The sequence below is a fragment of the Pseudophryne corroboree genome, chromosome 6, assembly GCF_028390025.1.
Source record: "Pseudophryne corroboree isolate aPseCor3 chromosome 6, aPseCor3.hap2, whole genome shotgun sequence".
Taxonomy (NCBI): domain Eukaryota; kingdom Metazoa; phylum Chordata; class Amphibia; order Anura; family Myobatrachidae; genus Pseudophryne; species Pseudophryne corroboree.
The window spans coordinates 170,100,348-170,127,324 of NC_086449.1; the positions used below are offsets into that span (position 1 = coordinate 170,100,348).

The 26,977-nt window shown below is 44.1% G+C and overlaps 1 protein-coding gene across 1 annotated transcript; it reads left to right on the forward strand.

Annotated features, from left to right (window-relative positions):
* Positions 1 to 475: 475 nt before the first annotated feature.
* Positions 476 to 5,196, forward strand: LOC134935102 (uncharacterized). The gene is made up of 3 exons (XM_063930378.1): positions 476 to 567; positions 641 to 853; positions 3,588 to 5,196. The coding sequence occupies exon 3, from the start codon at positions 3,638 to 3,640 to the stop codon at positions 4,289 to 4,291; it is 654 nt and encodes a 217-aa protein (XP_063786448.1). The 5' UTR covers positions 476 to 567; positions 641 to 853; positions 3,588 to 3,637; the 3' UTR covers positions 4,292 to 5,196.
* The last annotated feature ends 21,781 nt before the right edge of the window (positions 5,197 to 26,977 follow it).

The following is a 26,977-nucleotide window of genomic DNA, read 5'->3' on the forward strand; positions in this document are numbered from 1 at the left end:
GTCATTATTAGATAATGTTAATTATTTAATTAAATTAACAATATATATATATATTTTATTTTTTGCTTGTATTTGTACCGTGACACCACACTGCAGTGTAATTTTTGTACAAAATTGCTACATTTTGTTTTGGCTCATATAGTGGTAATGTGTCTTTGGAGTGCCACATCACAGAGCAATTTATATATTGCATCTGTAATATTTATCCTTTCAATACAAAATGAAGATGTGTGTTTTTTCTTTTTGTTTTTTTCTCTTTAACTTGTGGCCTATGTCAGTGTCCTGTACATGTTTTCCTGTGTTGATGTTGCCATAGTGCATATGTGTTTTGGGCAATGTTTTTAGTTTTTTGTTTTTTATTTTTGTTTTTCCGGTCCTTATGTTTTTTATAAATAAAACCAAGCATTTCTTTAAGAATAAATGTTTATAAGCATAATGGGTGGATGTATCAACAATAGCATGATATAATTTTTTTTTTCTTTTATACAGTGTTTGAAAAAAGCAGTACTACTCGTCGGCCAGTAACTCCTATCACATCTGATGATGATGACGACGCTGCGGAAGCAGGTAAAGTGTCCACTGTAGTATAGGGTATGCTTGTAAAGGAATGGCCATAAAAAAATTGCACTTTCATTAAAAGGTCCATCAAAAGAAGTATGGAGCAGCAGAAGTGGCACTTCTGAAAGACATCACCACAAAAAACCTGTGGCCGAAAAGAAAGCAAGGTCGTATGTCCCAGCCCAAACACAGCAGGCTACCCCGCCACGAAGATTATTGTCCGTATGTTCTGTCCCCCCACTCCAAATTTTGGACACACCTCCAAGACGTCATCCACACTCCCCTCATCTTGATTGTGAGTATCAAACTGAAAAAATGTGAAAAATTTCAGAACGTAATCAAAATATTTCATAACCGCATAAAGTCAAAACACATCAAAAACTTAAATACTTACCGCAGTAAGTAAAAGCTGAAATGTAATCCAAGCTAAATGTCCTTGTCCACATCCAGTAAAGATATGTATGTCCACTTGAGCCATACAGTATGACATTGTGTGTAAGATGCTGCAACAAAAAAGCATGTTGGTTTTATTGCAAAAAGTAAGGTTGTTTTTCCACATTTCACATGTGTGTTTAGGTGAAATTGCAAAATACATATAAAAACAATACTATGGGGTAAATTTACTAACATTCGTATTTTCCCGTTTCAGGTCAAAGTTCAATCACGAATGACATCGAAAGTGTAAAACTGCAACTTTTTGAATTTATTACGACTAATTTACTAAGCTGTCGTATTCGGGTTTTTCTTTTGCTCCGATGTCGATGTCATTCGTGGTTTTTTTTTTTTTTTTACGGCAGTGATTAGCAAAACACTGCCGACTTTTTAAAAATGAATCTCGGCCGGATCTGTGTGATCCGTGCTGGGGTTCATTTTTTTTTTTTTTTTAAATTAAACAGTGTAAAATAAAAAAAAAATTGCGTGGGGTCCCCCCTCCTAAGCATAACCAGCCTCGGGCTCTTTGAGACGATCCTGGTTGCAGAAATATGGGGAAAAAATTGACAGGGGTTCCCCCATATTTAAGCAACCAGCATCGGGCTCTGCGCCTGGTCCTGGTTCCAAAAATACGGGGGACAAAAAGAGTAGGGGTCCCCCGTATTTTTAAAACCAGCACCGGGCTCCACTAGCTGGACAGATAATGCCACAGCCGGGGGTCACTTTTATACAGTGCCTTGCGGCCGTGGCATCAAAAATCCAACTAGTCACCCCTGGCCGGGGTACCCTGGGGGAGTGGGGACCCCTTCAATCAAGGGGTCCCCCCCCCAGCCACCCAAGGGCCAGGGGTGAAGCCCGAGGCTGTCCCCCCCATCCAATTGGCTGCGGATGGGGGGCTGATAGCCTTTTGTGAAAATGACAAGATATTGTTTTTAGTAGCAGTACTACAAGGCCCAGCAAGCCTCCCCCGCATGCTGGTACTTGGAGAACCACAAGTACCAGCATGCGGCGGAAAAACGGGCCCGCTGGTACCTGTAGTACTATTACTAAAAAAATACCCAAAAAAAGACAAGACACACACACCGTGAAAGTAAAGATTTATTACATACATGCACACAAACATACATACATACTTACCTTATGTTCACACGCAGGTCGGTCCTCTTCTCCAGTAGAATCCAAGGGGTACCTGTTGAATAAATTCTACTCACCAGATCCAGGGTCCCAGGGTCCTCGGGGCAACCATTTGTAATCCACGTACTTGAATAAAATAACAAAACGGATACCCGAGCCACGAACTGAAAGGGGCCCCATGTTTTCACATGGGTCCCCTTTCCCCGAATGCCAGAAACCCACTCTGACTTCTGTCTAAGTGGGTTTCTTCAGCCAATCAGGGAGCGCCACGTTGTAGCACTCTCCTGATCGGCTGTGTGCTCCTGTACTGACTGACAGGCGGCACACGGCAGTGTTACAATGTAGCGCCTATGCGCTCCATTGTAACCAATGGTGGGAACTTTCTGCTCAGCGGTGACGTCACTTTAGGTCAACCACAGGGCAGAAAGTTCCCACCAGTTCACCCCTGGCCCTTGGGTGGCTGGGGGGGGACACCCCTTGATTGAAGGGGTCCCCACTCCCCCAGGGTACCCCGGCCAGGGGTGACTAGTTGGATTTTTGATGCCACGGCCGCAGGGCACTATATAAAAGTGACCCCCGGCTGTGGCATTATCTGTCCAGCTAGTGGAGCCCGGTGCTGGTTTTAAAAATACTCTTTTTGTCCCCCCGTATTTTTGGAACCAGGACCAGGCGCAGAGCCCGATGCTGGTTGCTTAAATATGGGGGAACCCCTGTCATTTCCCCCCCCATATTTTTGCAACCAGGATCGGCTCAAAGAGCCCGAGGCTGGTTATGCTTAGGAGGGGGGACCCCACGCAATTTTTTTTAAGAAAATAACCACTTTCCCATTCTTCCCACTGATATACATGCACGGATCTCATGGATCCCTGCATGCCTATACAATCACGGATTAAAAAAGCAGGTCTGTTTTTTTTTAGCACTTTTTTACGAGTTGTAATTTTTCACGGCAGTGTTTTTTTTTTTTGGCTTTGCACTTCTTAGTAAATTACCGAGATTCATAGTTAAACAGCCGCGTTTTGACCGATGGTGTATTCATTCGTAATTTTTTTGTTGGACTTCCAAAAAATTATGAATGCCCTCATCACTGCCGTGATTATTGCTTAGTAAATTACCGAGATGACACTTTGATGAAAAAACGGCATCTCGGTCAAAATCGGGACCTTAGTAAATCTACCCCTATGTTTGTTTGAACAACACTATAAGGTAACACATTATGTATTCCAATGTGTTTTTATGGTGGAGTATGTGTGAGCTACAATAAAACTAAAGTGTTTGCTTTCACAATTAAGTAACCAGACACATTTGCCACAAACAGGCATATGTATGTATTTAAGCTATGAGTGATGATGTTGCTAGGCAGAATAGTTGTAAGCAACAGTGAATCACATGTGTTCCATGTGTTGTGATTTGTTTACATTTCTCAAACATATGGATAGCTAACGGAGATTTGTTTAACATTTCAGCTTCTAGTCCTGGGAACAGCATCCCTCCGCAACAACAGCAACACAGTGACATGGAGGAGACAAACATCTTAGAAATGCAGCCATTAATGCAAGGAATGAGCCCCCCAGCACCTGTGAGTACACCACCACAGCAAAGCACACCACCACCACAACACAGCCCAACAACACCAGGAACACAAGGCCATGATCAGGTGTTTTGGACCATTTGGGCTAGACAGCAGGCCACTAATGTAGATTGCCTGCGTAAGCAGACACAAATGTTTGCAAGCCTACCATCTCACCTCAGAAGAATATCAAGAAATCTGAGTAGACAAAATGAACAAACAACCAGAATAGGCAATACCATGGAACTCATGCATACAGACATTACACAGGTCATGGGCAACTTACAGCGCATAATGGAAGAACAGCACAGACAACAGCAAAGTTATATGAGCATTTTTCAAAACAATCAAAAGATTAATGAAAGTTTATTCCGAATAGTAGACAATCAAAATGCTGCTACACGTGAACTCAATGCCACCCTCACTAACCTAAATGAAACACTCAGATGCATGCACCAACAGCAAACAAGCAGCAGTTCTGGTACGACTACTCCAAATATCACGCCAGTCTCATCACCACCAAGACGCCCCACCAGAGCACGACAACATGACAGTGCTAAAGGCAAAGGGCAGGACAAGCAGCCACCAAAAAAAACATGAAAAAAATACAAGTTAGACATTTGTGATAAGTAACTCAAAATAGTTAGTAAGTGTATTTTTGGCAAAATTATATAACACTTAGCTCCTTGACACTTTTTTCAACATCATTAATTATAAGTGCTACAAACAAAAACAAAAAATTTGTACGCACATTTATTCTTTACCATTTTTTTTGGGTATTGGAGGAGGGAAATGTTGATGGAGCCACACATACATGTTAGCAGGAAGTAAACTGACCACTTGATTTTTTTCTAATCATTACTCTTTCTAGATTCCAATCATTCTCTTTTCCTGCAGACACAATAATTGGCAGCCAGGCAGAATGTCATTAGCAGGAAGTAAACTGACCACTTGATTTTTTTCTAATCATTACTCTTTCTAGATTCCAATCATTCTCTTTTCCTGCAGACACAATAATTGGCAGCCAGGCAGAATGTCTTTAGCAGGAAGTAAACTGACCACTTGATTTTTTTCTAATCATTACTCTTTCTAGATTCCAATCATTATCTTTTCCTGCAGACAATCCAAATTACAATGTTATTGATACATATTTTAGCTTTCTTCTCTATACAACATTACAAGAAGAACACAATTGAGTTGCGTAAAAAGCTTGTAATATGTTGGCTTTGTTTTGTTTTAAAAACATTGACAAAATGAATGTCAGTATTGTTGGGACATGTTTGTGTGTGTTAAAAATTAGTAAGAATGTTTTTACACATGATGCTGAAACAAACAAATATGTACTTTTACATAAAAAAATCAAAGAATGTGTATAATAATGTACATGTGTGGCAAACTGTGTATTTATATATATACATACATCAAGTTTACAGCATCAAACATTAGGAAATAAATTATTCCTGATTACAGTAAGTTTGTGTGTCTTAAATATGATGGTGCATCACACATAGGGACACATGTATTCCTCAAGGCTAACATATTATATGTTGAGGAGTGTTTTTTTGGGAACACAGGTTCTCAAACTCGGCCCTCAGGAACCCACACAGTGCATGTTTTGCAGGTCTCCTCACAGAATCACAAGTGACATAATTAGCTCCACCTGTGAACCTTTTAACATATGTCTGTGAGTAATTCATACACCTGTGCTTCTACTGGGTTACGTGAAAAACATGCACTGTGTGTGGTCCTGAGGGCCGAGTTTGTGAACCTGTGCATTAGGACGTTACACACAATGATAAAGTGACATACTAAATGAATTATGTGGGCTTGTAAGAAATTAGCACTGCAAGTTTACGATCACTTATCCAGACTTAATGCATGCCACTCATAATCTGTTGTTTTGAGAATAAAAATACACACAATACACAGGCGACATTTGTTTTTTCATAAAGCGAGGGTATGTTTGTATGTGTCAAGGAGACAGACACATTCTGAGTAATGGTTTTGGGGGAAAAAAGGCAAAACATCTATTTATGATTACACAACAAATGAAATAAGCAAACCAAGTTTACCTTAGAAATAGCGATTGATGATCTCTTGCCTAACCTGCCTCCCTACATCTGTACTCCAAGTATCACCAGATGTCTCTAATTCCTGTGCTTGCTGACTGCTTTCTTCCTCCTCCTCAACATGTGGCAGATGTTGTTGTAAACACATGTTATGAAGAAAGCAGCAGCAGAACACAATTTGAGTCACCTTGGAGGGACTATACAACAAAAGGCCACCAGACTTATCCAGACACCGAAACCTAGATTTCAGCACACCAAAACATCTTTCTATCACATTCCGCGTGGACTTATGTGCATGATTGTAATTGTGTTCAGCAGGGGTATCAGGTCGGGACAATGGAGTTAGAAGCCAAGAGAAACAGCCATATCCTCCATCACCTAAAAGACAGATATAGTAACGTGATTCATGTTAAGATACAGCAACACATAAGTAACACACTGTGGGGCAGATGTATTAACCTGTAAAAGGCATAAGGAAGTGAAAAACCAGTGATATGTGCAAGGTAATAAAGGCAGCAGACAATCTGTTCCTAAATGTTCATTTACATATTGGAGCTGATTGGCTGGTGCCTTTATCACCTTGCACAGATTAGAGATGTGCACCGGAAATTTTTCGGGTTTTGTGTTTTGGTTTTGGGTTCGGTTCCGTGGCCGTGTTTTGGGTTCGAAGTTCGAACGCGTTTTGGCAAAACCTCACCGAATTTTTTTTGTCGAATTCGGGTGTGTTTTGGATTCGGGTGTTTTTTTCAAAAAACCCTAAAAAACAGCTTAAATCATAGAATTTGGGGGTAATTTTGATCCCAAAGTATTATTAACCTCAATAACCATAATTTCCACTCATTTTCAGTCAATTCTGAACACCTCACACCTCACAATATTATTTTTAGTCCTAAAATTTGCACCGAGGTCGCTGGATGACTAAGCTCAGCGACCCAAGTGGCCGACACAAACACCTGGCCCATCTAGGAGTGGCACTGCAGTGTCACGCAGGATGGCCCTTCCAAAAAACACTCCCCAAACAGCACATGACGCAAAGAAAAAAAGAGGCGCAATGAGGTAGCTGTGTGAGTAAGCTAAGCGACCCTAGTGGCCGACACAAACACCTGGCCCATCTAGGAGTGGCACTGCAGTGTCAGGCCGGATGGCCCTTCCAAAAAATACTCCCCAAACAGCACATGACGCAAAGAAGAAAAAAAAGAGGCGCAATGAGGTAGCTGTGTGACTAAGATAAGTGACCCTAGTGGCCGACACAAACATCTGGCCCATCTAGGAGTGGCACTGCAGTGTCACGCAGGATGGCCCTTCCAAAAAACACTCCCCAAACAGCACATGACGCAAAGAAAAAAAGAGGCGCAATGAGGTAGCTGTGTGAGTAAGCTAAGCGACCCTAGTGGCCGACACAAACACCTGGCCCATCCAGGAGTGGCACTGCAGTGTCAGGCCGGATGGCCCTTCCAAAAAATACTCCCCAAACAGCACATGACGCAAAGAAGAAAAAAAAGAGGCGCAATGAGGTAGCTGTGTGACTAAGATAAGTGACCCTAGTGGCCGACACAAACACCTGGCCCATCTAGGAGTGGCACTGCAGTGTCACGCAGGATGGCCCTTCCAAAAAATACTCCCCAAACAGCACATGACGCAAAGAAGAAAAAAAAGAGGCGCAATGAGGTAGCTGTGTGACTAAGATAAGCGACCCTAGTGGCCGACACAAGCACCTGGCCCATCTAGGAGTGGCACTGCAGTGTCACGCAGGATGGCCCTTCCAAAAAACACTCCTCAAACAGCACATGATGCAAAGAAAAATGAAAGAAAAAGGTGCAACCCTTATGTTGTATAAACAGGACATGCACACTTTAACCAACCCATCATTTCAGTGACAGGGTCTGCCACACGACTGTGACTGAAATGATGGGTTGGTTTGGACCCCCACCAAAAAAGAAGCAATTAATCTCTCCTTGCACAAACTGGCTCTACAGAGGCAAGATGTCCACCTCATCATCATCCTCCGATTCATCACCGTGTACATCCCCCTCCTCACAGATTATCAATTCGTCCCCACTGGAATCCACCATCACAGCTCCCTGTGTACTTTGTGGAGGCAATTGCTGCTGGTGAATGTCTCCATGGAGGAATTGGTTATAATTCATTTTAATGAACATCATCTTCTACACATTTTCTGGAAGTAACCTCGTACGCCGATTGCTGACAAGGTGAGCGGCGGCACTAAACACTCTTTCGGAGTACACACTTGTGGGAGGGCAACTTAGGTAGAATAAAGCCAGTTTGTGCAAGGGCCTCCAAATTGCCTCTTTTTCCTGCCAGTATATGTACGGACTGTCTGACGTGCCTACTTGGATGCGGTCACTCATATAATCCTCCACCATTCTTTCAATGGTGAGAGAATCATATGCAGTGACAGTAGACGACATGTCCGTAATCGTTGGCAGGTCCTTCAGTCCGGACCAGATGTCAGCATCAGCAGTCGCTCCAGACTGCCCTGCATCACCGCCAGCGGGTGGGCTCGGAATTCTGAGCCTTTTCCTCGCACCCCCAGTTGCGGGAGAATGTGAAGGAGGAGATGTTGACAGGTCGCGTTCCGCTTGACTTGACAATGTTCTCACCAGCAGTTCTTTGAACCCCTGCAGACTTGTGTCTGCCGGAAAGAGATATCCAAGGTAGGTTTTAAATCTAGGATCGAGCACGGTGGCCAAAATGTAGTGCTCTGATTTCAACAGATTGACCACCCGTGAATCCTTGTTAAGCGAATTAAGGGCTCCATCCACAAGTCCTACATGCCTAGCGGAATCGCTCAGTGTTAGCTCCTCCTTCAATGTCTCCAGCTTCTTTTGCAAAAGCCTGATGAGGGGAATGACCTGACTCAGGCTGGCAGTGTCTGAACTGACATCACGTGTGGCAAGTTCAAAAGGTTGCAGAACCTTGCACAACGTTGAAATCATTCTCCACTGCGCTTGAGACAGGTGCATTCCACCTCCTATATCGTGCTCAGTTGTATAGGCTTGAATGGCCTTTTGCTGCTCCTCCAACCTCTGAAGCATATAGAGGGTTGAATTCCACCTCGTTACCACTTCTTGCTTCAGATGATGGCAGGGCAGGTTCAGGCGTTTTTGGTGTTGCTCCTGTCTTCTGTACGTGGTGCCTGTACGCCGAAAGTGTCCCGCAATTCTTCTGGCCACCGACAGCATCTCTTGCACGCCCCTCTCGTTTTTTAAATAATTCTGCACCACCAAATTCAAGGTATGTGCAAAACATGGGACGTGCTGGAATTTGCCCATATTTAATGCACACACAATATTGCTGGCGTTGTCCGATGCCACAAATCCACAGGAGAGTCCAATTGGGGTAAGCCATTCTTTGATGATCTTCCTCAGTTGCCGTAAGAGGTTTTCAGCTGTGTGCGTATTCTGGAAAGCGGTGATACAAAGCGTAGCCTGCCTAGGAAAGAGTTGGCGTTTGCGAGATGCTGCTACTGGTGCCGCCGCTGCTGTTCTTGCGGCGGGAGTCAATACATCTACCCAGTGGGCTGTCACAGTCATATAGTCCTGAGTCTGCCCTGCTCCACTTGTCCACATGTCCGTGGTTAAGTGGACATTGGGTACAACTGCATTTTTTAGGACACTGGTGAGTCTTTTTCTGAGGTCTGTGTACATTTTCGGTATCGCCTGCCTAGAGAAATGGAACCTAGATGGTATTTGGTACCGGGGACACAGTACCTCAATCAAGTCTATAGTTGGCTCTGCAGTAATGATGGATACCGGAACCACGTTTCTCACCGCCCAGGATGCCAAGGCCTCAGTTATCCGCTTTGCAGCAGGATGACTGCTGTGATATTTCATCTTCCTCGCAAAGGACTGTTGGACAGTCAATTGCTTGGTGGAAGTAGTAAAAGTTGTCTTACGACTTCCCCTCTGGGATGACCATCGACTCCCAGCAGCAACAACAGCAGCGCCAGCAGCAGTAGGCGTTACATGCAAGGATGCATTGGAGGAATCCCAGGCAGGAGAGGACTCGTCAGAATTGCCAGTGACATGGCCTGCAGGACTATTGGCATTCCTGGGGAAGGAGGAAATTGACACTGAGGGAGTTGGTGGGGTGGTTTGCGTGAGCTTGGTTACAAGAGGAAGGGATTTACTGGTCAGTGGACTGCTTCCGCTGTCGCCCAAAGTTTTTGAACTTGTCACTGACTTATGATGAATGCGCTGCAGGTGACGTATAAGGGAGGATGTTCCGAGGTGGTTAACGTCCTTACCCCTACTTATTACAGCTTGACAAAGGCAACACACGGCTTGACAAATGTTGTCCGCATTTCTGTTGAAATACTTCCACACCGAAGAGCTGATTTTTTTTGTATTTTCACCAGGAATGTCAATGGCCATATTCCTCCCACGGACAACAGGTGTCTCCCCGGGTGCCTGACTTAAACAAACCACCTCACCATCAGAATCCTCCTTGTCAATTTCCTCCCCAGCACCAGCAACACCCATATCCTCCTCATCCTGGTGTACTTCAACACTGACATCTTCAATCTGACTATCTGGAACTGGACTGCGGGTGCTCCTTCCAGCACTTGCAGGGGGCGTGCAAATGGTGGAAGGCGCATGCTCTTCACGTCCAGTGTTGGGAAGGTCAGGCATCGCAACCGACACAATTGGACTCTCCTTGTGGATTTGTGATTTCGAAGAACGCACAGTTCTTTGCTGTGCTTTTGCCAGCTTAAGTCTTTTCATTTTTTCTAGCGAGAGGCTGAGTGCTTCCATCCTCATGTGAAGCTGAACCACTAGCCATGAACATAGGCCAGGGCCTCAGCCGTTCCTTGCCACTCCGTGTGGTAAATGGCATATTGGCAAGTTTACGCTTCTCCGACGATTTTATTTTAGATTTTTGAGTCCTTTTTTTACTGATATTTTGTGTTTTGGATTTTACATGCTCTGTACTATGACATTGGGCATCGACCTTGGCAGACGACGTTGATGGAATTTCATCGTCTCGGCCATGACTAGTGGCAGCAGCTTCAGCACGAGGTGGAAGTGGATCTTGATCTTTCCCTATTTTTGGAACCTCAACATTTTTGTTCTCCATATTTTAATAGGCACAACTAAAAGGCACCTCAGGTAAACAATGGAGATGGATGGATACTAGTATACTTATGGATGACGAGTGACTGACGACACAGAGGTAGCTACAGCCGTGGACTACCGTACTGCGTCTGCTAGTATAGAGATGATAATGATATAAAAAATATATATATATCACTACTGCAGGTATATATAATATAATGACGGACCTGCTGGACACTGTCAGCAGACTCCTAAACTACTAGTATGAAGAAGATAGAAAAAAAAACCCCACCACAGGTAGGTATACAATTATGGACGAGCACTGACGACACAGAGGTAGCTACAGCCGTGGACTACCGTACTGCGTCTGCTAGTATAGAGATGATAATGATATAAAAAATATATATATATCACTACTGCAGGTATATATAATATAATGACGGACCTGCTGGACACTGTCAGCAGACTCCTAAACTACTAGTATGAAGAAGATAGAAAAAAAACCCCCACCACAGGTAGGTATACAATTATGGACGAGCACTGACGACACAGAGGTAGCTACAGCCGTGGACTACCGTACTGCGTCTGCTAGTATAGAGATGATAATGATATAAAAAATATATATATATCACTACTGCAGGTATATATAATATAATGACGGACCTGCTGGACACTGTCAGCAGACTCCTAAACTACTAGTATGAAGAAGATAGAAAAAAAAACCCCACCACAGGTAGGTATACAATTATGGACGAGCACTGACGACACAGAGGTAGCTACAGCCGTGGACTACCGTACTGCGTCTGCTAGTATAGAGATGATAATGATATAAAAAATATATATATATCACTACTGCAGGTATATATAATATAATGACGGACCTGCTGGACACTGTCAGCAGACTCCTAAACTACTAGTATGAAGAAGATAGAAAAAAAAACCCCACCACAGGTAGGTATACAATTATGGACGAGCACTGACGACACAGAGGTAGCTACAGCCGTGGACTACCGTACTGCGTCTGCTAGTATAGAGATGATAATGATATAAAAAATATATATATATCACTACTGCAGGTATATATAATATAATGACGGACCTGCTGGACACTGTCAGCAGACTCCTAAACTACTAGTATGAAGAAGATAGAAAAAAAAACCCACCACAGGTAGGTATACAATTATGGACGAGTGACTGATGACACAGAGGTAGCTACAGCCGTGGACTACCGTACTGCGTCTGCTAGTATAGAGATGATAATGATATAAAAAATATATATATATCACTACTGCAGGTATATATAATATAATGACGGACCAGCTGGACACTGTCAGCAGACTCCTAAACTACTAGTATGAAGAAGATAGAAAAAAAACCCCCACCACAGGTAGGTATACAATTATGGACGAGCACTGACGACACAGAGGTAGCTACAGCCGTGGACTACCGTACTGCGTCTGCTAGTATAGAGATGATAATGATATAAAAAATATATATATATCACTACTGCAGGTATATATAATATAATGACGGACCTGCTGGACACTGTCAGCAGACTCCTAAACTACTAGTATGAAGAAGATAGAAAAAAAACCCCCACCACAGGTAGGTATACAATTATGGACGAGCACTGACGACACAGAGGTAGCTACAGCCGTGGACTACCGTACTGCGTCTGCTAGTATAGAGATGATAATGATATAAAAAATATATATATATCACTACAGCAGGTATATATAATATAATGACGGACCTGCTGGACACTGTCAGCAGACTCCTAAACTACTAGTATGAAGAAGATAGAAAAAAAAACCCCACCACAGGTAGGTATACAATTATGGACGAGCACTGACGACACAGAGGTAGCTACAGCCGTGGACTACGGTACTGCATCTGCTAGTATAGAGATAATAATGATATAAAATATATATATATATAACTACTGCAGGTATATATAATATAATGACGGACCTGCTGGACACTGTCAGCAGACTCCTAAACTACTAGTATGAAGAAGATAGAAAAAAAAACCCACCACAGGTAGGTATACAATTATGGACGAGCACCGACGACACAGAGGTAGCCACAGCCGTGGACTACCGTACTGCGTCTGCTAATATAGAGATGATAAAGATGATAGAGATGAACAAAAAAAATATAACACTACTGCAGGTAAATATTTATATAATATAATGAATGACGGACCTGCTGGACACTGTCAGCAGAATGCGTTTATAGAATAAAAAAAAAACACCACAGGAGTGTTTAACTTTTTCAGGCAGACAATATACTGGTGGTCACTGGTCAGTCACACTGGCAGCAAAAGTGTGCACTGTACTCCTGCTATAACTGCACCCCAGTCTCCCCCACAATTCAGCTCTGTGAGCAGTGAGCACTCAGCACAGTCAGATATACATAGATGATATTATCATGCAGCACACTGAGGCTGAGCACAGATATGGTATGTGACTGTGTATCGTTTTTTTTCAGACAGAGGATGGATTATATTAAATAATTAATAAAACTGGTGGTGGTCAGTCACTAGTAACTATCAGCAAAACTCTGCACTCTGAGTACTCCTAATGCTCCCCAAAATTACTAAGTAATTAATCAACTCAAGTATCTCTATCTATTCTAACGGAGAGGACGCCAGCCACGTCCTCTCCCTATCAATCTCAATGCACGTGTGAAAATGGCGGCGATGCGCGGCTCCTTATATAGAATCCGAGTCTCGCGATAGAATACGAGCCTCGCGAGAATCCGACAGCGGGATGATGATGTTCGGGCGCGCTCGGGTTAGCCGAGCAAGGCGGGAAGATCCGAGTCTGCCTCGGACCCGTGTAAAAAGGCTGAAGTTCGGGGGGGTTCGGATTCCGAGGAACCGAACCCGCTCATCTCTAGCACAGATCACTGGTTTCTCACTTCCTTATGCCTTCTACAGGTTAATACATCTGCACCTGTATTTGGACAAAGTATACGCAGGCCTACACATATCAAATTACATACCCAGCAGCCATCCATCTGGCATTTGTCCATCCTCAAACTTATCAAAGAGGGATGACTGACTGAGGATGAAGGAGTCATGGCAGCCCCCAGGGTAACAAGCAACAACACTCATTATTTTGAGATTTGCATCACAAACCACCTGCACATTTGTGGAGTGTTCGAAATGGCGGTTTGTATATATTTGCTGCCTGCCCCTAGGTGGTCTCAGCTGAATGTGTGTGCAATCTATGGCTCCAAGCACATTGGGCATGCCAGCCAGCTCATAGAAATCTACCCTGACGGCATGCCACTGAGACTCCTGGGTAGGGAAGCAGATTGAGGCCTCGATGTGGGGCTGCAAAACAGCCAACACCTGTGTGTATATTTTAAAGAACAATAAACATGAGATTTTAGGACAGAACTGGCCACCGAGAAATTAAAACAAACACAAAACAGAAGAGGTAGTTAGGTATACATCACCTGTGTTAAGATTCTAGAAAATGAGGGCTGTGAGATTCCTATGACATCCCCAGACACAGCCTGAAAGCTGCCAGAGGCCAGAAAGTGCAACACAGCCAGGAGTTTGTGCAGGCCTGAGACAGAGCGAGAGCGTGCTGTCTCAGGGTCTAGGCCCAGTTTGACAAGGTCATACAGACGGAAAATGTTGTTACGATTTAGACGGAACATCTGTATGACCTTATCATCGGACAATGCGTTCAAGTTTAAACGCCCCCTAAAAAAACGAGGCCTGCACAGCCTCCGCGGAAACTGTACAACCTGCTGACCATGTTCAGTTTCTTGGCCCTGGTTACTTACAGGCTGATGTCTGAGTCTGAGGAATCCCACAGCACACAAAAGATCACTGGTCCACAGTTCTGCTGCCTTTTCTGAGTGTAGGTGTATTGAAATGGGCCTAACATCCTTTTATAGGCATCCTAATTCAGGTGTGAGTGATTTTTTATTTGCAACACATGTAAACACGACTGAAAAAAGCAGGTCTATTTTTTTGCCGCTTTTTTTAACGAATCGCAAAAAAATACGACCGCATTTGAGCACTCAGAGACTAACACCCAAATACGAATGAATAGTGAATTCCAGTATTCTATGTAATAACAGCCGCGTTTGACCGATGGTCTATTCATTCGTATTTGTGAACGTTGTCATTCAAACCATTACGAATAGTCCAAACACTGCCGAGATTTGTGCTTAGTGAATTCCCGGATTGGGACTTAGAAAAAAAAACACAAATCGGACAAACTCGATTTTTTAGTAAATATTGGCCCATGTCTTCATATTATCCAGCAACCAGTCTTCACAGTTCTTCATCCACGTCTTCATATCATCCAGCAACCAGTCTTCACAGTTCTTCAGCCTTGCCTCCGCATCATTCTACAACTTGACTTCATAGTTCTTCAGTCTCGTCCTTTTATCAACTTACGTACATTCTTCACAGTTATCAAACCTCGGCCCCATATCTTTCAGTGACTTCATACCCAGCAGTTTCCCAATCCAGAACTAATTAGCCCCAGCCTCCAACAGTCTCATTCGTATCTGTTGTCTTCAATAAATATATGAAAAGGAATTACCGTCGTCTTCCTTGTTTCCAGCACTCAGGGGTATCTGCTCCTTCGGTTGGACTGAGTCCAACGGATCCACAAACACCATCTGCCTTGACAGTGCACATCTATTACTAGTGTGCATTACCATTGTTAACCTGCAGAGTGCACAACCTACAGCAGAGCTGGCCAAACCAGTCCTTGAGATCTACCAACAGTTCACATTTTCCAGACCACCAAGCTAGTGCACAGGTGTAATCATTACTAATTAAGATGTGCTGCATTTATTCCTACCTGACAATTCTACAGATCTCCAGGAGACCTGGAAAACATGAACTGTTGGTAGATCTCGAGGACCGGTTTGGCCAGCCCTGACCTACAGTATACCTGTGTGTCCGTCCATCACCAGCAGGATGTGAACCCTTACCAATGTGTGCCATTACTAGCAGAGCCTACTCCTGTACACCTAATTGTAAGCTCCCCCAGCAGGTACCTTATTCCATTGCAGAGCAGGATATCAGTTACTCTCACCTTAGTGCTTCATTCTGACCCATTCCTGTTCAGTTCTGATACTCTAAGATAAGTTCCTGTGATAATACTAAATGAGGAAGAGTGCCATAAGATCACCTAACTTTAGGGGCAGATGTATTAATCCTGGAGAAGTGATAAAGTAGTGTTAAGTGCAAGGTGATGATGCACCAGCCAATCAGCTCCTAACTGTCAATTTACATATTGGAGCTGATTGGCTGGTGTGTTATCACCTTGCACTTATCACCGCTTTATCACTTCTCCAGGTTTAATACATCTGCCCCTTTGTTCAATCCTGCCCCAACCAGCCTTGCCCAGTGGTCCCAGTCCAGAGCCCAAACAAGACACAGCTTCTGACATACAGACTGTACATTGATGGTTTCACACGAGCATTGCAAATGATACAACAAAAATCAAAACTGCCATATTATGCTTAGTTATTTCAGCTTTTTCCTCTTACACCGCATCACTAAGGACTCAGAGAGATCTACAGGTATTAAGGTTGTCCACCAGGTGGTGTGCTCAGAGAAGGAGTTGGGGCACAGCTAGAGTGTACACTTATTCTTGTGAGGATACTGTAATTAGTGATTCATTAATAACAATGTACTGCTCTCCCCTCCTTCAAAATGCTGTCACCTCTGAAATTCAAAGTTTACTCTAGTTCAGCTTTATTTTTGAGTTTAGTTGCATGTAATAACTAATAAATGCATACTGTATGATTCCACTCATACTGTATGTAATACATATATCATTATGTGTTGTGGGTGGCTGTAGCCATTTCCGATGAAGGCTTGGGTGGAAAAAATAAATACATTTTAGAAAAACGAATAATGATTATCAGGAAACAAGAATAAATCATAGTAAATTCCAAACTGAAGCAGCTGTTAGCTGTCATTTTGCTCCCATGGCAAACATTTTTTGGACAGTTAAAATGAAAGATTGTTTGTGTGGTCACCTTGAAAAAGAATTCTACTACTTATAGCACAGTTCTGTAGGTTACTGGTATCTTCTGTTTTATGAACGCTATGTATACCCAGTTGCAGCACCCAGCTGAGATTATTAGATACATACCACATTAGCTAGTTACATTTGTATGGCTGGCTACTCAGACAGCAGCAGGATCGCAGTGGTGCAGATGCAACTTACATTCCAGAGAAATGATAAAGAAATAAGCCGTACTTACTTTGGATTCATGAAACAAAAATCCCTATATGCCTTTAGACAGATATCAAAATCCCTATATGCCTTTATATGCCTTTAGACAAATTAAAAAATAATTCTTTGGATGCTTGAGAAAGTGTATTTGCTGTTTCCAGAGTGTATTTGCTGTTTCCAGTAGCAAATTATTTTTAGATAAAATAAATATTTTAGAGCATTTGCTCATGTTAATTATCCTGGAAGACCAATAATGTTTTCAATCAATCATACATTTCGTATGCAAATAAGTATAACTCAGTAATTCATTATGTTACAAGAACTTGTTCTCACTATGGGGGTTCTTATTAATTATCAGGTATTAGTCCTGATAATTAGAATTTCTCATCACAGCTATTCCCGTAATAAGGAATTCAGTACTGAAGAGGTGTATTATAAAACACATCCAGGCTCTAATAGGAGCCCTTCCTGCAATGTGTAAAGTAAAGTGATCACTTCACTTTCTGCTTCAGGACCCCTGGCTGTCTACTGAGCATGGGCGTTTTAAGAGAGGAGAGGGCCTGTGTGCTCTTGGGCCTCCTCTGTTTCTTGCAGGGCAGTAGACTGGCTTTGTGCCGTAGCCTACTGTGCATGTGCAGGACTCCAGGAACATGGTGGTCGCGCCTTATTACTGGGGACATCTCTATTGCGCATGTGCAAATAACTGGAAAAATAGGCGCTGCTCTATTTTCCCTGTGATTTCTGTCGCAGCACCTGCCCGCTGTGGGACTCCAGAGGGGTAAGTATCATTTTATGGGCACATGGTATGTGGTGTGGACACCCCTGGGCCCAGGAGCCCATGTGGACTGCACACCTTGCACCCATTATAGATTTGCTAATGCTACTGAGGATGAGCAGTCATCAGTGGTTATTACTGGAGAGGGCTTTAAAGGATCCCTCTCCCGGCAAAATCTGTAAAGTAAACTATTGGATACAACGATTAACAACATCTTAAGATGATGGCAGCTAATAGGGCTAAGCCCTTGAATGTATAGTGTGGTTATGTTTGTGAGGGCAGGGTTGGAACAACGCCAACATTAAATTCAAAGCACTGCACAGATCATACTGATCCAATGCAAAATGACAGCAGATTCAAACTTCTACTTGACAACAGATGCTACCGTAAAGGGGAAAATGCAACATGGTTTTAGACAGAAAAAACATGGATATTGCTGGAGCATCACAATGGCGGCTCAATTCAATGGTTAGTAATCCTGTACTTTTGCCAAGCATACGTCTTTTTCTTTACATTTTGTGTCTTATTCGCATCACAAATACAGCAAAACACCACTCAGAGTGTACTACAGATGCTGAGCTGTGACTTTATATGGACCGTAATTAGTTTTAAACAGCTACACAGTCGCAGATGAAGCATAACGGAACTTGGCGCAAGAAAAAGTTGCTGCATTATAGCACTTCATATACAGATACAGAGACTGATTCACACAGAGTCATGTTCTCACGGTTTTTAAATTTGTGTGAATAAGATGAACATTTTGAGCGAGACAGACGCTAGTCTCCCTGAGACCTGGAACGCAGAGAGTGTGGATGTTTGGCGCGTCTGAAGCCACAGGGTATGAGGACACATCTGTTGAAATGCAAAACAATTAACAGTGCATAGAGATATTGAAAAAAGTATATAATAGACTTGCGTGTTTAAATACGTTACATTTTTTCTAAAAGCGATTAATTAGAACTAGTATATTAGACAAAATCACATACAAGAAAAAAAATGATTAGTACACATACAGTAAAATAACCTTAATTTTCAGAAAATGTCTGTGTCTCTTAGTGTCTTTTAGTGTAAGACCATGTATGTGGAATGGAGCTTTTTTTAAAAGGAGTTTTTACTGTAATCTCTCTTTATATGCTGGATGTGTTACCCTGGGATCTCATCCACTGTCAACTTCCAATTGGTTTTATAGTTTGCCTAGCTGTATAAAATGACATAAAAGCAAAACACCGCCATTGCCTACTGTATATGTGTGATAGGGGTGTGCGGTCCCTGCTGCCGTGCAGGTGTAGACTCCCAACTTACCTTGCGTCGCACCTTCAGGCCGCATATGGACCTGATACTTCAGCTGGACCCTGGACATGACGATCTAGGAGGAAGGAGATGATGTGAGTGCTGTTCCTCCTGAATGCAGACCGAAACGCTCACCGGACCAGAATGTTTTCCCACAATTGGGATTTCGGGTTCAGGTGAAGGTCATCCTCGGCACTCCTGCACAAGGTGTAAATTCATTCTTGCACCAGAGTGCAAGGTCCACTGTCCTACCAGAAGGAAGATATATATAATATATAGGGACAACAAACACAAAGACAAGATGGAGGTAGATGTTGCTCACTGTTGATAATCTTGTACACACTCCGCATCTCTACTAACAGGTCCCTTTAATGAGACAAAAACACCACAACAACCGTGTAGAGTCTAAACCTCACCTAGTGGATCACCCCTAAGCTAGCTGCAACATCAGAGCTCTCAAAACTAGCTCTGTGAGTGTGAGGAACAAACTATAAAATGCACAAACATTTTCTACAAATACTGCAAGATTAAGCAACGCTATCTCTTTACATCTTTGCCTATTCAAGCTGTTACAATAATCCCTACATACCCAGAGCTGTCCAGTCCCTTTCCTATCCCTGGCTACGTGAGGGACAATGTCATATAATGCGGGGGCCTGACAGCCCTCCACTTGAGTAAAACTGGTGAATACGTGTGTGGAGCTGGGTCGCTTCTCCACATAGGGAGATTACCAAATCTACTGGGGAGCACCACACAGCCTGCCCACCTCCTCACGCACTACACTTAAATGGGCCTACTGCCAGATCTACAGTCTAACACCTGCTTAATCAAATATGCAGTGACCTAGGTCTCATAACCACATCAGGCTCAGGCACTGCCTAACTGGGGTCACCTCCTGTGATCTGGGCCTAATACCCAGATTGCATTAATATGAGGCTCAGGTCACTCCAGGGCATGTTAGGGTGACCTGGGCCTAATGCCCAGATCACCCTTATTTACAGGGGGGGGGGGTGGGGGGGCTCACTTAACCGGGCCTTGTGTCCCCTAATTATCCCTAGGCCAAAGGCCTGGCTGTTAGCTCCGCCTAAATGTGATTCATGCCCACGGGTCTAATGCCCTCCTACCACGCAGCAGGCCTTCACCTGATTGTGCCCATGGACTTAGTACCCCATCCCTGATGGTCTAGCGAGGGAGGTTGGTGTATGTGACAAGTGCCTACCTGTCCGTTGGGAAAGACATGAAGAGATGCTTTATTAGCTCTTTAATTTTCCACCCCTGGTAGCCTCTCCGGCCCTCAACTTCTGTCTTTTGCCAGGACAGACCAGTAGCGCCATTGCCTCTACTCCACATCCAGCCAGGGCTTCCGATCTTCTCTCTTGAGTTCGGCATCATCTGGCCTCTTCAGCGGCCACAGGAGCTCTTCACACGACTACCTTCTTCTTCTTGCTCCACCCGACAACTGACTCCGCTGGTTCCTGGCGGCATCTGACATCACACGCTTTGGGCGGGGATGCTTTCTATTGGCTGACGCTCTGTGAGCCGTGATCGGATCACGGAGGGAGCCTGATTTGAGATCCTACGCCCATGCTTCCTATTGGCTGCCAAGTTGGCCCCAAGTTTGAAGCACCGCTTCTACAGCACTGCCACGTCTTATTTGGTGCAGGGGTTGCTTTTAAAGTAAACAATTACAGATTTTCTTATTAGCCGGTTATGCAAAATGTACAAGATAGAACATGTATTATGTTTTTCCTGATAATTTGGCCAGTATTAGTTATAGATATACTATAAACAGACCATCCTAGTAAATTACACATACTCCACACCAGGAAGCAGTTAATTTACTGGCTGCTGGGATCCCGGCATTCAAGATTCCGATGCTGGAATCCCCACAGCCGGGAAAATATTGGCGGTCGGAATTCCGACAGAAGCCCCATATTCCCACTCGGGTGGTGGTCCATGCCACCACCTGACGGGGAATATAATATTCACCACTGGGTCCGAAGCATGGCGTGCGCAGTGTGCCCACGAGGGGACTCACTTTGCTCGCCGTCAGGATTCCGGCATCGCCCTTCTGACCGCCGGGATCATGACCGCCGGTATTTCATACCGGATCCCTCCACACCATACACTAGTGACCAATGGGGGTCATTCTGACCCGATCGCACACTGCAGTTTATCGCAGCAGTGCGATCGGGTCAGAACAGCGCATGCGCCGGCGCATGCCAGATGGCTTAAAGCCGTCGGGCCGCTACGATCGCCTTTGCCTGATTGACAGGCAGAGACGGTCGCTGGGCGGGTTGGAACGGCGGCATTTGGTGCCGTTTCGTGGGCGTGGTCCGGCCAACGCAGGCGTGGCCGGACCGAACGGGGGGCAGGCGGCTGCGGCTGCGTGACATCACACGCAGCCGCTGTGGGCCGGGGAGCGATCAGTAGCTTCCGGCCAGCACACTAAAGCTGCGCAGGTCGGGAGCTACTCTTGAAGTGCAAAGGCATCGCTGCTGTGCGATGCCTTTGCACTTCTGCGGGGTAGGGGGGGCGGCACGGACATGCAGGGTGGGATAGCCCTGTGCTGGGCGTCCCCCCGCATGTCAGTGTGAATGATCGTAGCTGTGCTAAATTTAGCACAGCTACGATCATCTCGGAATGACCCCCAATATACTATACAGACAACATTCTAGTGGCCACCATATTCCAGTGACCGGCATAAATGTCAGAGTGCATCTTAGTGAATGCCCTACAACTCAGAGTGCATTCGAGTGACCACCATAAATTACAGGTAGTGCTAATCATCAATTTTCCAGACAGTGGGGTATATTTACTAAGGTCCCGATTTTGTCCGAGATGCCGTTTTTTCTTCAAAGTGTCATCTCGGTAATTTACTAAGCAGAAATCACGGCAGTGATGAGGCCATTCGTATTTTTTTGCAAGTCCAACAAAAAAAACCCGAATGAATACACCATCGGTCAAAACGCGGCTGTTTAAGTATGAATCTCGGTCATTTACTAAGAAGTGCAAAGCAAAAAAAAAAAAAAAACACTGCCGTGAAAAAATACAACTCGTAAAAAAGTGCTAAAAAAAAACAGACCTGCTTTTTTGAGCCGTGATTGGATAGGCATGCACGGATCCATGAGATCCGTGCATGTATATCAGTGGGAAAGGGTGGGAAAGTGTTAATTTGTTGAAAAAAATTTGCGTGGGGTCCCCCCTCCTAAGCATAACCAGCCTCGGGCTCTTTGAGCCGATCCTGGTTGCAGAAATATGGGAAAAAAAATGACAGGGGTTCCCCCATATTTAAGCAACCAGCATCGGGCTCTGCGCCTGGTCCTGGTTCCAAAAATACGGGGGACAAAAAGCGTAGGGGTCCCCCGTATTTTTAAAACCAGCACCGGGCTCCACTAGCTGGACAGATAATGCCACAGCCGGGGGTCACTTTTATACAGTGCCCTGCGGCCGTGGCATCAAATATCCAACTAGTCACCCCTGGCCGGGGTACCCTGGGGGAGTGGGGACCCCTTCAATCAAGGGGTCCCCCCCCAAGCCACCCAAGGGCCAGGGGTGAAGCCCGAGGCTGTCCCCCCCCCATCCAATGGGCTGCGGATGGGGGGCTGATAGCCTTTTTGTAAAAGTGTAAGATATTGTTTTTAGTAGCAGTACTACAAGGCCCAGCAAGCCTCCCCCACATGCTGGTACTTGGAGAACCACAAGTACCAGCATGCGGCGGAAAAACGGGCCCGCTGGTACCTGTAGTACTACTACTAAAAAAATACCCAAAAAAAGACAATACACACACACCTTGAAAGTAAAGTTTTATTACATCCATCCACACAAACATACATACATACTTACCTTATGTTCACACGCAGGTCGGTCCTCTTCTCCAGTAGAATCCATGGGGTACCTGTTGAATAAATTATACTCACCAGATCCAGGGTACCAGGCTCCTCGGATAATCCTTTTGTAATCCACGTACTTGATTAAAAAAATAAAACGGAGACCCGAGCCACGCACTGAAAGGGGACCCATGTTTTCACATGGGTCCCCTTTCCCCGAATGCCAGAAACCCACTCTGACTGATGTCTAAGTGGTTTCTTCAGCCAATCAGGGAGCGCCACGTTGTAGCACCCTCCTGATCGGCTGTGTGCTCCTGTACTGTCTGACAGGCGGCACACGGCAGTGTTACAATGTAGCGCCTATGCGCTCCATTGTAACCAATGGTGGGAACTTTCTGCTCAGCGGTGAGGTTACTTTCGGTCAACCGCTGAGCAGAAAGTTCCCACCATTGGTTACAATGGAGCGCATAGGCGCTACATTGTAACACTGCCGTGTGCCGCCTGTCAGACAGTACAGGAGCACACAGCCGATCAGGAGGGTGCTACAACGTGGCGCTCCCTGATTGGCTGAAGAAACCCACTTAGACATCAGTCAGAGTGGGTTTCTGGCATTCGGGGAAAGGGGACCCATGTGAAAACATGGGTCCCCTTTCAGTGCGTGGCTCGGGTCTCCGTTTTATTTTTTTAATCAAGTACGTGGATTACAAAAGGATTATCCGAGGAGCCAGGTACCCTGGATCTGGTGAGTATAATTTATTCAACAGGTACCCCATGGATTCTACTGGAGAAGAGGACCGACCTGCGTGTGAACATAAGGTAAGTATGTATGTATGTTTGTGTGGATGGATGTAATAAAACTTTACTTTCAAGGTGTGTGTGTATTGTCTTTTTTTGGGTATTTTTTTAGTAGTAGTACTACAGGTACCAGCGGGCCCGTTTTTCCGCCGCATGCTGGTACTTGTGGTTCTCCAAGTACCAGCATGTGGGGGAGGCTTTCTGGGCCTTGTAGTACTGCTACTAAAAACAATATCTTACACTTTTACAAAAAGGCTATCAGCTCCCCATCCGCAGCCCATTGGATGGGGGGGACAGCCTCGGGCTTCACCCCTGGCCCTTGGGTGGCTGGGGGGGGGACCCCTTGATTGAAGGGGTCCCCACTCCCCCAGGGTACCCCGGCCAGGGGTGACTAGTTGGATATTTGATGCCACGGCCGCAGGGCACTGTATAAAAGTGACCCCCGACTGTGGCATTATCTGTCCAGCTAGTGGAGCCCGGTGCTGATTTTAAAAATACGGGGGACCCCTACGCTTTTTGTCCCCCGTATTTTTGGAACCAGGACCAGGCGCAGAGCCCGATGCTGGTTGCTTAAATATGAGGGAACCCCTGTCCATTTTTTTCCCATATTTCTGCAACCAGGATCGGCTCAAAGAGCCCGAGGCTGGTTTGCCTTAGGAGGGGGGACCCCACGCAATTTTTTTTTAACATTTAAACTTTTTTTTTTTTTAAACAAAGTGCACAATGAAGCCCAGCACGGATCTCTCAGATCCGGCCGAGATTCATTGTATTAAAGTCGGCAGTGTTTTACAAGTCACTCACGTAAAACACTGCCTAAAAAAACGAATGACATCGACATCGGAAAACCCGAAAATGCAGAATACGGCAGCTTGGTAAATTAGTCGTAATAAATTCAAAAAGTTGCAGTTTTACACTTTCGATGTCATTCGTGATTATTCTCCCACCAAATCGGGAGAATTACGAATGTTAGTAAATATACCCCAGTGTGCCTCATAATCCTATCATACATTCTGCAGGCAATAGTCTGCACTGAAGGCCCACAGGCAGCCTATTGGGGCCACTGGCTTCATTGGAAAATTCCCAATAAGGTCTGTCCAATCTACAGTACATACATATCTGCAAATTCTGCCACCCTGCAACACAAAGTCATGCAGTTTACTGTTACACACTTGTATATCACTTTGGACAGCAAACCTGGAAAAGAAACAAAGCAATTGCATTTAAAAATATAACAACTGAAAATCAATAGTCTACCTGACGTATCTTTTCAATGAACTTCCACGAGCAAACAAAAATTACAAGCTTCCCTTACAAAATAATTTTAATTTGTGTGTTGATTTGACAGCCGGCGTCTTGAATAAAATGTTCATTCTGACAAAGCCGAACAACAATAAATTAAAAAGTCAAATTAACATAAATTTTTAAGAGGACATCTTTGCCATAAGGAATTTTAATGACAGGTCTGTAATGTTATGAATAGTGTCTGTAATTCTAATTAGCCTCACATTATACCCATTGCCAGGCCCGAACAAAAGAAATTAGTTGACTGTGGGCTTCACAGTCTGCCGTCGTAATACTGCTAAAGGAGCTTATAAATAAATAAATGATGGAATTCTAATTTAAAATTTTAAAGAATGCCAGAACTGTGACCTGCCGGAAAGGTACTGGTTTTCTAAGATTGCTTTAAAGGTCAGGGGGTGATCAATATGACATTTTCGTTCTTTGCATAAATTGATGCCACAGTATTCTGTTAAGAATTTATTGTTTGTGATCTATACAAATATTTTTTTATTTGCTTCAAATTAAATTAAGTCTACCTGCCCATGTGATTGCATACACATGCACATCCCCTACTTCTGTCTCTTGTTTCCTGGCCAATAGCAATATTTACTTCACATAAACTCCTCCAGTTCAGTCTGTTGTGAATAGGTCTCTAATATGCCTGCTTTCCTGATACAGTTCTTGTTTACCAGAAACAAAAGAGATAAGGTCCAACAATCTGTTTTTATCTATTCTTGCATCCAAAATGGTATTAAGGTGTGGATTTTATATTCAGGTCCTGTAAGTGTTGCCCGGCTGCTCAGATGACCTCTCAACCGGCCACCTGACAGGCCCATCTTAACGTATAGGTACACTGGGCAGCTGTCCAGGGCCCCATGAGTCTAGGAGGCTTTGAACACGGGCGGGTTGAACCGGGGGCCATCTGCCATCCCCTTCCCCTACATCCTCGGGCTGGAGATATGAAACAGTACAGTAGGCACTGCTGAATTGCATACCATAATTGAATTGCATAAGAATGTTAATCTTTTTTGGGAACCAGTTAACCTACCAGTATATATTTGTATTGTAAGAGGAAACTGGAGTGCCCGGAGGAAACTCACGCATGAACAAGGAGATTATACAAACTCCTCACAATTATGGTCATGGTGGGAATCGAACCCATAACCTCAGTGCTGTAATGAGGCAGTAATACTAAGCATTACACCACCTTTACTGCCATGCCTCTATACTGTTGTTGCAAGCCGTCGGCACACACTGACCCTATTTTAAACATGGAGATCATCCAAAAGAAACTTTCACCCTGAGTTCCACAATTTCTAAAACCGGCCCTGTCACCATTTTAGGATTTTTAAATATTGTTTCTTTTGAAATGTAACATGTCACCACATGTTGGCTAGGCCCCCAATTCTGTAAAGGGGAAGGAGGCACCGAAATATACCTTTGCTCTAGGCACCATGCCACCTAGCTACTCCTCTGACTATGATTAATGTCTAAAATGTCTTGTCTATTGAGGGAGAGAGAGTAATCTAAAGCTTGATCTAGAACATCCTCAGGATAGTTCTTTTCCTTAAAAGATTCTAAGATTTCAGTTGTTCTCTTAGGAACGTTGTTTGACCATTTTTTGTTGTGGTTACTATTATATGGTCTAAAGTTACAGACGTCAACAAGTTTTTTGTATGCTGATGTGGTGATTATTCCCCCTACAACATCCACCATCAAATCATGATAATTAATGTGAATGGAGTGATGTGAATAAGTAAAGGACAACCCAAAAGTGTTAATATTAATACATTTAACAAAATCAGTGATAGAATTAGGGCCGGTGCCTCAGGAGCTTCTTGGGAGGCAGGCAGAGAATGCTAAATTGCAGGGTTTTGTCCAAAGATACTGTGCACAATTAAGCAGCAGGTGATACCAATACTTTCAAATAGGTTTTCCTTACCCTCC